The sequence below is a fragment of the Schistocerca serialis genome, chromosome 2, assembly GCF_023864345.2.
Source record: "Schistocerca serialis cubense isolate TAMUIC-IGC-003099 chromosome 2, iqSchSeri2.2, whole genome shotgun sequence".
NCBI classification, from domain to species: Eukaryota; Metazoa; Arthropoda; class Insecta; order Orthoptera; family Acrididae; genus Schistocerca; species Schistocerca serialis.
In genome coordinates, this window is record NC_064639.1 from 705,215,422 (window position 1) to 705,228,049 (window position 12,628).

The 12,628-nt window shown below is 45.5% G+C and overlaps 1 protein-coding gene across 2 annotated transcripts in view; it reads right to left on the minus strand.

The window, feature by feature from the left end:
• Positions 1 to 12,628, minus strand: part of LOC126457857 (uncharacterized transporter slc-17.2-like) — a 316,922-nt gene that overhangs the window by 67,534 nt on the left and 236,760 nt on the right. For both annotated transcript variants that reach the window (XM_050094504.1, XM_050094503.1), the window contains 2 exons: positions 4,793 to 5,013; positions 621 to 767 (listed from right to left, as the gene is read on the minus strand). In XM_050094504.1, the coding sequence (XP_049950461.1) occupies positions 621 to 767; positions 4,793 to 5,013 (368 nt within the window). The remainder of the gene's footprint in view (positions 1 to 620; positions 768 to 4,792; positions 5,014 to 12,628) is intronic.

Below are 12,628 nucleotides of genomic sequence, written 5' to 3' on the forward strand. Positions count from 1 at the left end.
AACCCTACGTTTCAGCAGGATAATGCACGACCGCATGTTGCAGGTCCTGTACGGGCGTTTCTGGATACAAATAATGTTCGACTGCTGCCCTGGCCAGCACATTCTCCAGATCGCTCACCAATTGAAAACGTCTGATCAATGGTGGTCGAGCAACTGGCTCGTCACAATACGCCAGTCACTACTCTTGATGAAGTGTGTATCGTGTTGAAGCTGCATGGGGAGCTGTACCTGTACATGCCATCCAAGCTCTGACTCAATGCCCAGGCGTATCAAGGCCGTTATTACGTCCAGAGGTGGTTGTTCTCGGTACAGATTTCTCAGGATCTATGCACCCAAATTGCGTGAAAATGTAATCACATGTCAGCTCTAGTATAATATATTTGTCCAATGAATACCCGTTTATCATCTGCATTTCTTCTTGGTGTAGCAATTTTAATGGCCAGTAGTGTATATGAAAAACTATGTGGGAAAAAACACTTTTAGTAATGCAGCACTTAATTAGGAAGAAATATCATTGTTAACGGCCGTATTCTCACACTGGAACGGTTAATGGATGGGGACAAACCACAGTATGTGCGACAACAAAGAGTAGGCTAGTTGAGAGCGGTGCAGCGCCTTACCATGCCCATGTCCCAGCCGTGGATGTACTTGAAGTAGGTGGGCGCCTGCGTCATGAGGGTGAAGATGCCCATGTTGCTGGCCCAGTGCACCACCACCGTTAGCCACAGCGGCCACGACGTCGCGATGCTGGCCCACGGCGTCCGCGGCTGCAACACGCCCATCCCGTCAGTAGACTGACCGCTATCGTTATGCAGGCTGTGTCTAAAGAATACGGCGAAAGATATGATATCGGAAGAAAGCGACTACTAAGGTGCCTGCGTTTGCTTGCACATGTGTCGAGTGAAAATCCCACTGCTAACCGCTGAAGGGGAAACTAATAGATGGAAATAATACTCTGATCGCCTGTATGAGCAGGAGGACGTGTATGCTTACGTGATAGTAGAAGGAATGGGCTTCGATCCGAGAGACACAGGGGACTCGGTATCTCACAGTTCAGCAGGGCTTTGGAGGACTTGCGAACAACCAGGTCTAATTAGAGGATAGATTAGCACCCAACGGGAACTTCTAAAACCTTTCGAGGGAGTGGCACGTCTGTGTATAGAATTTATGAGGCAGGAGGCATGCCATCGGACTTATGGAAAAATATCGAACGAACAATCTCCAAAATGGCATGGATGAATAAATGTTTGACATTTCAAACACTGAACAGAGTAATATACACCAGAATGAAAAGAAATTGAGGATCTGTTAAATGGCGGTCAGTTTGACTTTAGGAAATCTAATAGTATTCATATCGGAATTGAAGTTACACTAGTTAATGGCAGCAAGACTTAAGAAAATTCATTATATCTTCACAAACTTTCAACAACCTATCCTGGAGAAACATATTTTAAATTCTGATAAAAATCAGGTGTAATCTGTAAGTCAAAAAGAGTAATATCCAAGATGTGCCAGAACGAAGAGGGGAAAATGGCAGCCTTTAGGATATTCGTGATCATTAAAGTGCCTGCTTCTGAGAGGGGAAGGTGCGCCGGTCCCAGTTCGTATTCACCCGGCTGATTAACGCCGAGGGCAGGTGTGCCGGCCAGCTTGTGTGTGGTTTTTAGGCTGTTTTCCACGTCACACTAGCTCAATACCGGCTAGTACCCAAGACCCGCCTCAAATACACGCTATTTAAATTTTCAGAACATTTTCTCACACTTTCGGATAGAACTGACTCTAGACGCAGACATGTGGGTGCACTAATTGTGTCTTGGGCGATGAATAGGAGACTGATGACCGTAGATGTTCAGTCTCCTTAAACCCATAACCAGCAGCAGCAGGAGCAGCAGAAGGGAAAGTAAGAATGGAAGGTTCCACGGAGAAATGCTTGCCTTCAAAAGGGTATAACTGAAGTAGGTAGTCTTTCTCTTCTATATTCAACCTTTATATTTTTGCACATTTTACTGCCTTAGGTGCGCCGACTATTGTCAAACCATAAAGAATACTAAAATTTGTAAATGAAAACGAACTGTAGCACATCTTGCAAATATGCTGCCATTTACTTATACAGGGTGTTACAAAAAGGTACGGCCAAACTTTCAGGAAACATTCCTCACACAAAAATAAAGAAAAGATGTTATGTGCACATGTGTCCGGAAACGCTTAGTTTCCATGTTAGAGCTCATTTTAGTTTCGTCAGTATGTACTGTACTTCCTCGATTCACAATCAACATGTGTGGGCTGACGAGAATCCGCACGCAATTGTGCAACCACGTCATCAACACAGATTTTCTGTGAACGTTTGGGCAGGCATTGTTGGTGATGTCTTGATTGGGCCCCATGTTCTTCCACCTACGCTCAATGGAGGATGTTATCATGATTTCATACGGGATACTCTACCTGTGCTGCTAGAACATGTGCCTTTACAAGTACGACACAACATGTGGTTCATGCACGATGGAGCTCCTGCACATTTCAGTCGAAGTGTTCGTACGCTTCTCAACATCAGATTCGGTGACCGATGGATTGGTAGAGGTGGACCAATTCCATGGCCTCCACGCTCTCCTGACCTCAACCCTCTTGACTTTCATTTATGGGGGCAATTGAAAGCTCTTGTCTACGCAACCCCGGTACCAAATCTAGAGAATCTTCGTGCTCGTATTGTGGACGGCTGTGATACAATACGCCATTCTCCAGGGCTGCATCAGCGCATAAGGGATTCCATGCGACGGAGGGTGGATGCATGTATCCTCGCTAACGGAGGACATTTTGAACATTTCCTGTAACAAAGTGTTTGAAGTCACTCTGGTACGTTCTGTTGCTGTGTGTTTCCATTCCATGATTAATGTGATTTGAAGAGAAGTAATAAAATGAGCTCTAACATGGAAAGTAAGCGTTTCCGGACACATGTCCACATAACATATTTTCTTTCTTTGTGTGTGAGGAACGTTTCCTGAAAGTTTGGCAGTAACTTTTTGTAACACCCTGTATATGATACCTTGTTCTGGCTAAACATGCAATAATGGCTTAAGAAGCCGAAACTTAGAAGTGTCTAAATAAATACAACCTACGTGGGAAAACACCGTCTTCATACAACATTCTTATGGCCTCAGTGTGCGCTAACGTAGGAGACAAAAACTTCGAAGTGACATTGTAGTTCTAACAGAGACGGCAGAGGACATGGAAGGTCAGTTAAGTGGAATAGGTAACGTCTTGAAAGGAGGCTCAATATCAACAGAACACAAGAAACTTAATGAAATGCCGTGCAATTAAAAAGAGACCATTCTGAGAGAATAAGATATGGAAATGAAAGATGAGTCAGTTGATGAGTTTTGTTATTTGAACAGCCATATAACTGCCGTTGACTGAAATGATTAGGAAATCATATGCTGACTGCCAATAACAAAGAAAGCGTTTCTCTAAAATAGAAATTTGTAAATATCAAACATGGAATATAAATTTAAGTGTTAGCATGTCTTTTCTGAAGGTATTTTTATAGAATGTAGCCGCGTACAGAAGTGAAATGTGGACGATAAAGCCGCGTGGGGTAGCCGCACGGTCTCAGGCGCCTTGCCACGGTTCACGCGGCTCTCCTCCTCCCCAAGTCCTCCCTCGGGTATGGATTTGTGAGTTGTCCTTAGGGTAATTTAGTTTAAGTTAAATTAAGTAGTGTGTAAGCCCAGGGACCGATGGCGTGAGCAGTTTGGTCCCACAGGAGCGTACCACAAATTTCCAAATTTGTGGACGATAAACCGTTCAGACTTGAAGGTCTTGAAATGTGGTACGACAGAACAACGCTTAAGATTAGATGGGCAAATCAAACAAACAATAAAGATATACTGAGTTGAAGGGAGAAAAGAAATTATGGCACAATTTGGGTAAAAGAAGGGATTGATTGGTAGGACTAATCCTGGCGCAGCAAAGAATCGTCAATTTGGTCACGGAGGGAAGGGTGGGGAATAAAAATTGTGGAGGGGGATCAGGACTTGACTACAGTAATTCATATGGGAGTACTGCCGTAACATGAAGGATGCACGTCATATGGCATGCCCACTGTCTGCTGCTGATAGCAGAAGGTCAGTTGAAGTAGTCCGGTGAGCGGCGACGGCTGTGTTTGAGCCAGTTTCTGTGTGTACTTTCTGAAAGTGCGGGAGGCCAGTTAAAGCACCCTAACAGTATGGCTGGGAAACACGAACAACGTGTGTGAAGTGGCACATGGTCAGAGGATACAACAATGTTTCCTTCTGGCACCGCATCTCGTCATCCGTCATGAGGATGCACGATGCAAAACGACGAATCCTGTGCAGGAGCTTCCGTGTAGGTTGGGCTGGGAGATACTGGAACATACGCCGTATTCATCTGGTATGAGTCATTGGGATTGCGACTTCTTTGCTTTGCAAACGCTACCACGCAAGAGAAGACACCGTACGTGCCATGGGGCGGTCCTTGCGATACATCGACAGAGTGTACGACGTCCTCCATGTCTATGGGAGAAGATGGTCGAGGTAGGTGGCTATTGTGGACACGTAATATGGTGAATATCTGTCAATGACGTGTGCTATGAATTATAACCGTGTTGCCATTACTTTCCATCCAACGCATGTAGGTTGCAGGAATGCAGACAGTAGCATAGGAGAGACTGGTGTGGACTGAAAACCAGAACAACAACAGGTGCAAGGAGATGTGAGACAATTAAGTGAATACAGTTTAGGTGAGGAGTGGTAGAAGCACGCTAGCAGAAGCTGCTGACCCTCTTGGTGGAGACGGCGGCGCCCAGCGCGTCGGCGATGAGGCGGCGCTCGCGGTCCGAGATGCGGGGGTGCCTGGCGGGCGTGTCGTAGACGAGCAGCCACCAGGCGGCGAACCACAGCACGCCGAGCGCGCCCGTCACGTGGAACAGCGACGGCCAGCCCCACGCCGACACCAGCACGCCGCCCAGGCAGAACGTCAGCGCCACGCCCATGCTGCCCCCTGCAACAATCACACCTTGCTTGCACCAGTCTCAGATTTGCGCGGAAATGTCAAATCGTTTAAATATTCTACTGCTCCAAGGACCATAATTTTGCTCCATACGTTAGGCTCTAATTTTCAGGCCTTTGAAGTATGAAATTGCAAACACGTTGCTGCCCACTAAAATTGCAACACCACGGAGGCGGCGCACAACAAACGACAACATGGTATGAACTTTACTATATGTTTCGATAAGAAAAAAATTAGGGTTCCAACAAAACGGTACAAAGCAGATGGGAGCAATGCCACCTACAGTCTGTATACAAGGAAAGATTCCGCTATTGAGTACTTCCAGAATGAAACTTTCACTGTGGAGTGAAACTAATATGAAACTTCCTGCGATATTAAAAATGTTTGCCGGACCGAGACAAGAACTTGGGACGTTTGCCTCTCGCGGGCAAGTGTTTTTAGAACATCCCCAGGCTGTGGCTAAGCTATGGCTCCTTCCTCCCAGGAGTGCTAGCCTTGCAAGTTTCGCAGGAGAATTGCTTTGAAGTCGAGAACCTACGAGATGAGGTACTGCCGGAAGTATATCTATCAGGAGAGGGCTTGAGTTCTGCTCGGGTAGCTCAGTGGTAGAGCACTCGCCCGCTTCGAATTTGAATGTTGTTTGTTCGCAAGTATTTTACACTACTGGCCATTAAAATTGCTACACCACGAAGATGACGTGCTAGAGACGCGAAATTTAACCGACAGGAAGAAGATGCCGTGATATGCAAATAATTAGCTTTTCAGAGCATTCACACAAGGTTGGCGCCGGTGGCGACACCTACAACGTGTTGAAAATGGTTCAAATGGCTCTGAGCACTATGGGACTTAACTTCTGAGGTCAACAGTCCCCTAGAACTTGGAACTACTTAAACCTAACTAACCTAAGGACATCACACTCATCCATGCCCGAGGCAGGATTCAAACCTGTGACCGTAGCGGTCGCGCGGTTCCAGACTGCAGCGCCTAGAACCGCTTGGCCACTCCGGCTGGCCAACGTGCTGACATGAGGAAAGTTTCCAACCGATTTCTCATACACAAACAGCAGTTGACCGGCGTTGCCTGGTGGAACGTTCTTGTGATGCCTCGTGTAAGGAGGAGAAATGTGTACCATCACGTTTCCGACTTCGATAAAGGTCGGATTGTAGCCTATCGCGATAGCGGTTTATCGTATCGCGACATTGCTGCTCGACTTGGTCGAGATCCAATGACTGTTAGCAGAATATGGAATCGGTGGGTTCAGGTGGGTAATACGGAACGTCGTGCTGGATCCCAACGGCCACGTATCACTAGCAGTCGAGATGACAGGCATCTTATCCGCACGATTGTAATGGATAGTGCAGCCACGTCTCGATCCCTGAGTCAACAGATGAATCCAGGTTCTGTTTGCAGCATCACGGTGGTCGCATCCGTGTTTGGCGACATCGCGGTGAACGCACATTGGAATCGTGTATTCGTCATCGCCATACTGGCGTGTCACCCGGCGTGATGGTCTGTGGTGCCATTAGTTACACGTCTCGATTACCTCTTGTTCACATTGACGGCACTTTGAACAGTGGACGTTACATTTCAGATGTGTTACGACCTGTGGCTCTACCCTTCATTCGATCCCTGCGAAACCCTACATTTCAGCAGGATAATGCACGACCGCATGTTGCAGGTCCTGTACGGGCCTTTCTGGATACAGAAAATGTTCGACTGCTGCCCTGGCCAGCTCTTTCTGCAGATCTCTCACCAACTGAAAACTTCTGGTCAATGGTGGACGAGCAACTGGCTCGTCACAATACGCCAGTCACTACTCTTGATGAACTGTGGTATCGTGTTGAAGCTGTATGGGCAGTTGTATCTGTACACGCCATCCAAGCTCTGTTTGACTCAATGCCCAGGCGTATCAAGGCCGTTATTACGGCCAGAGGTGGTTGTTCTGGGTACTGATTTCTCAGGATCTATGCACCCAAATTGCGTGAAAATGTAATCACATGTCAGTTCTAGTATAATATATTTGTCCAATGAATACCCGTTTATCATCTGCATTTCTTCTTGGTGTAGCAATTTTAATGGCCAGTAGTGTATGACTCGTATAAGAAGGAGATACGTCTTGCTACTACACTATCTGATAAAAAAACACGGATACCTATTAGTCGACGATAACGTAATGTATGTCCACCATTCGCATTTATGACGATTTAACCACTGTGGACACATGCCATGAAATGAGAGAACGTCTGTCAGGGAACAACAGCTCAAGAGCCGAAACTACATAAGGTAATGACGAATCTGGAGCGAAGTCGAAATTCTAGTTAATTCCAAACGCTTTTCTTTCGGTTCAGGTCGGGATCTGGGCAGACCAGTACATTTCAGAGACATTCTCCAAACCATTACATCAGATTGCCTCGGGGTAGAGCGGGATTTATCACTGCAAATCACTCGTGTTCAGTGATCCACTGTCCAGTTGCGTCGATCTATGCACCACCCCCAAGCGTCGCTGAGCATTGGCTTCAGAAATGTTTGGCTTATGAGGAGCTGCTTCTAGTGTTCCACATTATTATTACATCCACTGGACTACAGGTAGCATTTTGGAGCTTAAAAGTGATTCCTTCCACTGACTCCTGCAATTTTTTACAACCACGGTCCTCACTGCTCGGTGGTCCCTGTCCATCAGTACACGATGTTCGCGTGCTCTTGGTTTAGCTGTGGTTGTTTCTTGGTGTTTCAGCTTCACACTGACTTCTCCAACACTCGCCTTGGAGTTCACATGTCTCTGATCCGTTCGTTTTCTTTACTCTTAAAAGTTGCCGATCATGGAGTTTAGTTTCTACACTTCCCGCGGTTTATCTCTCTTTGCTCGTCGCTCATAAAGTACACCTGTCAACTTCGTCATTACCATACTCTGCAGACAAAAGTTTATGGATGTTCACTACAGTTTCTTTTTCCTCAAGCAAGAATTCAATTGCAATACGTTTTTATACTGGACAATAATATTTGGGTTTACTCGGCCTCGTGTTCAGTTCCATTATAGTGTTCTTTAACTTAGAGACTAGGAGATCTCTATGACAATCGTTCAGATTATTTTCTGAATATGAAGTCAGTTCATTCACATAGATTCATCCATAGCTAAAACATGTGGCAGACTTCGGTTCACTGTTCGGATATTGAAAAAAAGTGGTTAATTTACAAAGGAAACTGCTTACAAAACTCTCGTGCGACATCTTCTACAATACTGCTCAAGTTTGTGCCAAACGGGGCTCACAGGAGATATTGAACTTGTACAGAGTAGAGCACGATGTGAATGGTCACAGGTTTGTTCGACATGAGGGGAAAGCTAAAAATCCTGAAATAGCAGACGCTTGAAGATAAGACGCTAACCCGCCTTCCCGATAAGACTACTTACGAAGTTTCAAGAGCCAGGATTAAGTGTGAGACCTACTGTTAGCTACTCATTGATCCTATAGGAATCGAGAAGCCAATATTAGACTAATTGCAGTACGCTTAGAGGAATTTAAGCAGTCATTCTTCTCATGCTCCATAAGCGAGTGGAACAGGAACAAACCGTAATATCCAGTGCAACGGTAAATATCAACTGCCACATATTTCTCAGTGATTTGTAGAGAACGGATGTAAACGCATATTCGTACTTATTACAGCCATGAGCGCTCTTCATTTCGGATCCTCTTATATTAACTCCAGCATAGAAACGAATCGTAACTTGAAAAAATGTATTATTGCTTCACATAGCTTTTCTAAATCTGCCCAATTAGTCACATTCTTCGCCTTTAGAGACTGTTTGGGTAGGGAGTATATTGTAAACAGAAATCGCTTTCCACCATTATATCTGTGCCACGGTGTACCTGTCGAATCAGATCTGCGTAACAAAAACGCACCTTGCTTACACTGATGAATCAAAACATTATAACCATCTGCTTAATAGCTTGTTTATCCGTCTTTTGAACAAAATACATAATTTATTCTGCGTATCAGGGATCCCACAGATTGTTGGTAGGCTGGTGGAGGTATGTGGCATTAGATGTCTATGCACAGGTCATGTACTCGTAATTCGCGTAAATAACGGGCTGTTGATTTGCGTACGCGGTGACGGCGTCCGATAGCGACCCATATGGGTTCCATAGGATTTACATCAGGCGAATTTTGTCTCAGAGACATCAATGTGATTTCACTATAATTCTACTCAAATCACTGTTGCACGGTTCGGGCTCCGACACACGGACAGTTGTACTGCTGAAAGATGACATCACCGACGGGCGAACATGAAGGGATGCACGTCGTTTGCAGCTGTCAGCGTGTCTTCGATTACCACCACAGGTCCCATGCAAGCGCAGGGGAATGTAACCCGTAGCATAATACTAGTCCCACCAGCCTGCGTCCAGGGCGCGCTGCAGCTTTCGAGCCTCCGTTCACGTCGGTGACGGCGTTTGTGGAGACGACCATCTACCTAGTGTATGCTTCATTCGAAGATCCGATACGTTTCCATTGATCGCCGGTCGAATCCCGATTGTCCCGTGCCCACTGCAATCGTAATTAACGGTGTGTTGGGTCAACATGTGAACACGTAGGGGTGGTATGCTGCGGGGCTGCATGTTCAACAATGTACGGTGAACGGTGTGCTCCGAAACACTTGTGCATGCACTAGCATTGTGCTCTTTCGGCAGAGATGGCACAGATTACCAACAATCCTACTTTACAAAGCAGACAAGCCTCCAAATACTTCTGTGAAAAGTCGTGAACGTCCAACCATTTAGGGCCTAATGATGTTTCTCTATCCTTCTACCTCTTTCCGTAGATGCTCACGTCAGTAGCATGTGAAAATTCGACCAGCTTCGCCGTTTTCGACATACTCGTTCACAGGCTCTGCGCAATAATCATGTGCCCTTTGTCAAAGTCGCTTATCTCAACGGATTTCCTCATTTGCAGCCCATATCTTCGCTAGGGTGATCCCCCGTCCGTGTCTTCCCCGCTTACATACTTTTCTTACTGTGTCACGTGCTCGCAACGTCACCATGCGTCATCCAACGTCGCAGTGGCAGTGGCCATCATGTTTTGGCTCATTAGTGTATGACGTAAATGCTGTTTTTGGTTTTTATATGTGTACTTGGTCTTCAAAGAGTTTATTTGATGCTTGGTTGGCATTAATAAATCAATACGATCTTTTATGTTGTACACATGTATTTCATCTTAATTATTACACAGGGTCCAGTCACACTAATGTGACCATGACCTGCGTTCGATGTCAACGTGCAATGAGCACTCACAGTCGGCGGGTGGCAGCACAGGTAGTGGAGGTTATATAAAGCGTGTCTGGGTATTGAGGAAAATAATGCATTCGTTGTCCTAATGAGGAAACAGAGTGATTTATCTGACGTGCAAAAGGGCATGATCATTGGCTTTCAGGCCTGGGTGAAAGTGTTTCCGTACAGATAGTTTTGTAAACTGTTCGCGTCAGCTGCTGTTAAAGTATACGGTGCATGGCAAAATGATGTTATGCAAAACCAGCGCGAGGAATCTGTGGTGCACCACGGGCCATAAATGACAGGAATGAACAACGTCTGTGGACACGTGTACGGGTGAATAGACGTGCAACTGTTGAGTAGCTAACTGCCCAGATGAACCAAGAGGCTACCACCTGTGTCTCCTCAACACCGTTCAGCAAACGCTGCTGCGTATGGGCCTCCACAGCGGGCGCCTGGTTCACGCACACATGCTGACTGCTGTTCATCGGCGATGTAGGCTGGAATTTGCAAGCCAGTACCACAATTGGACGTCCACCAAGTGGCGACAGGTGGCCTTTTCAAGCGATAAACGTTTTATTCTCCATTGGTGTGTAACGTCTGGAAGCAAATAACCTGCAACAATCGTCGGAAGACTCCATGCCGAAGGAGAGAGCGTTATGGTCTGGGGAATGTTTTCATGGCATTCTCTGGGTGATTTCCTCATTCTGGACGGCAGAATGGATCAACACAAGTACAAATCGTTTTTTGGGCGACCATTTCCACTCATGCATGCAGTTTGCTTTTCCTCAGCACAATGGAATCTATTAGTAGTACATCCAACATGTCATACAGCTTGCAGTGTACGTGCGCGGTTCAAAAAGAGTTTTTCGCGCTCCCCTGCATTTAAAGCCAATCGAGAATCTGTGGGATCACCTCTATCGGGCTGTTCGCGCCACGGATCCTCAACCGAGAAACATAGCGCAGCTGCCCGCGGCACTAGACTTGGCATCGCTCCATATCCCTCTTTGTATCTTCCAGAACGTCATCGACACTCTTTCTACGCTCCTCGCAGCGGTCTGCGCTGCAAAATGTGATTATTCAGGCTTCTGACAGGTGGCCTCGTCAATGCGACTGAACTTCGTGTAACATTATCATACATGTTTCTAAAAGATTGCATTCCGTCGTTCAGTTTATAATATAAGGACGAATAAAATTTACCCTGAAAGAATGGTCATTATTTCGGGATAAAACATTAACGATAATTTCAAGAAAAAATCTTTGTATAGACATATGCCCTGTTCCGGATGCTTTCCGAGCTAGAACATGTCTAATGTACCTTGCTATTTATTTTCTGCATTATTCAGTACACTGTCAGGATTACACACATACATATCTACAGCAATTAGAATGCATTACACCATTCGTTTTATAAAGTATCAATGTGTTGAATACTCTGGTAAATACTCTACGATCAGGAATTTGACGTGTCGGAAATTGCCGACGGTATTCTTCGACAGAAGGAGGAGCAGCAAAAGCTGCAGCAAACATATACCTTTTTTTATCTGCGTATTCGTCGTTCATTTAGATGTGTACAAACACAACCAATGATTCTCTCTGATAGACTCTCATCGCAATACTTCACTCACAATACTCCATGGACCACAGCGCGTTCAACGGGCTAGTTTAGTGACAGAAAGAAATACCAAGCAAAGGGGTTCAAAGCAGCAAGGTATTTTGGGCTAGAACAAAACTTCAAAGAGATCGGTGAGTAAAGCACATACATGCACGGCACTACCCCAAAAACAAACGTACATTAAAGGTTTTATATCTTGGATACCATTCAGAATAGGGCGTATGTCCATATGAAGTTTTTGCTTCAAATAAGTGTTCCTGTCACATCGCTGAATAATGATCATTCCTCCTGGAACGCACTGTAGCCTTATTTCTTGATGAAAATGCGTAAGAAGCAGTAAGCATTCTTTGTCAGAACAGATCAAGATGTTCACTATTGGCTGGCCGGAGTGGTCGAGCGGTTCTAGGCTCTTCGGTCTGGAACCGCGCAACCGCTACGGTCGCAGGTTCGAATCCTGCCTCGGGCATGGGTGTGTGTGATGTCCTTAGGTTAGTTAGGTTTAAGTAGTTCTACGTTCTAGGGCACTGATGACCTCAGATGTTAAGTCCCATAGTGCTCAGAGTCATTTGAACCATTTGTTCACTATTATAGTAATTATTTTCAAAACACAACTTTTTTAGCATTTAAAATTACTGAGACATTCGCGATATTAAGTGACAGATGAAATGAAATGGTGAGGTCAACACAAAAAGCCAGTTCCCGGGTGAAGAAAATATGCGAACCGGCTGGG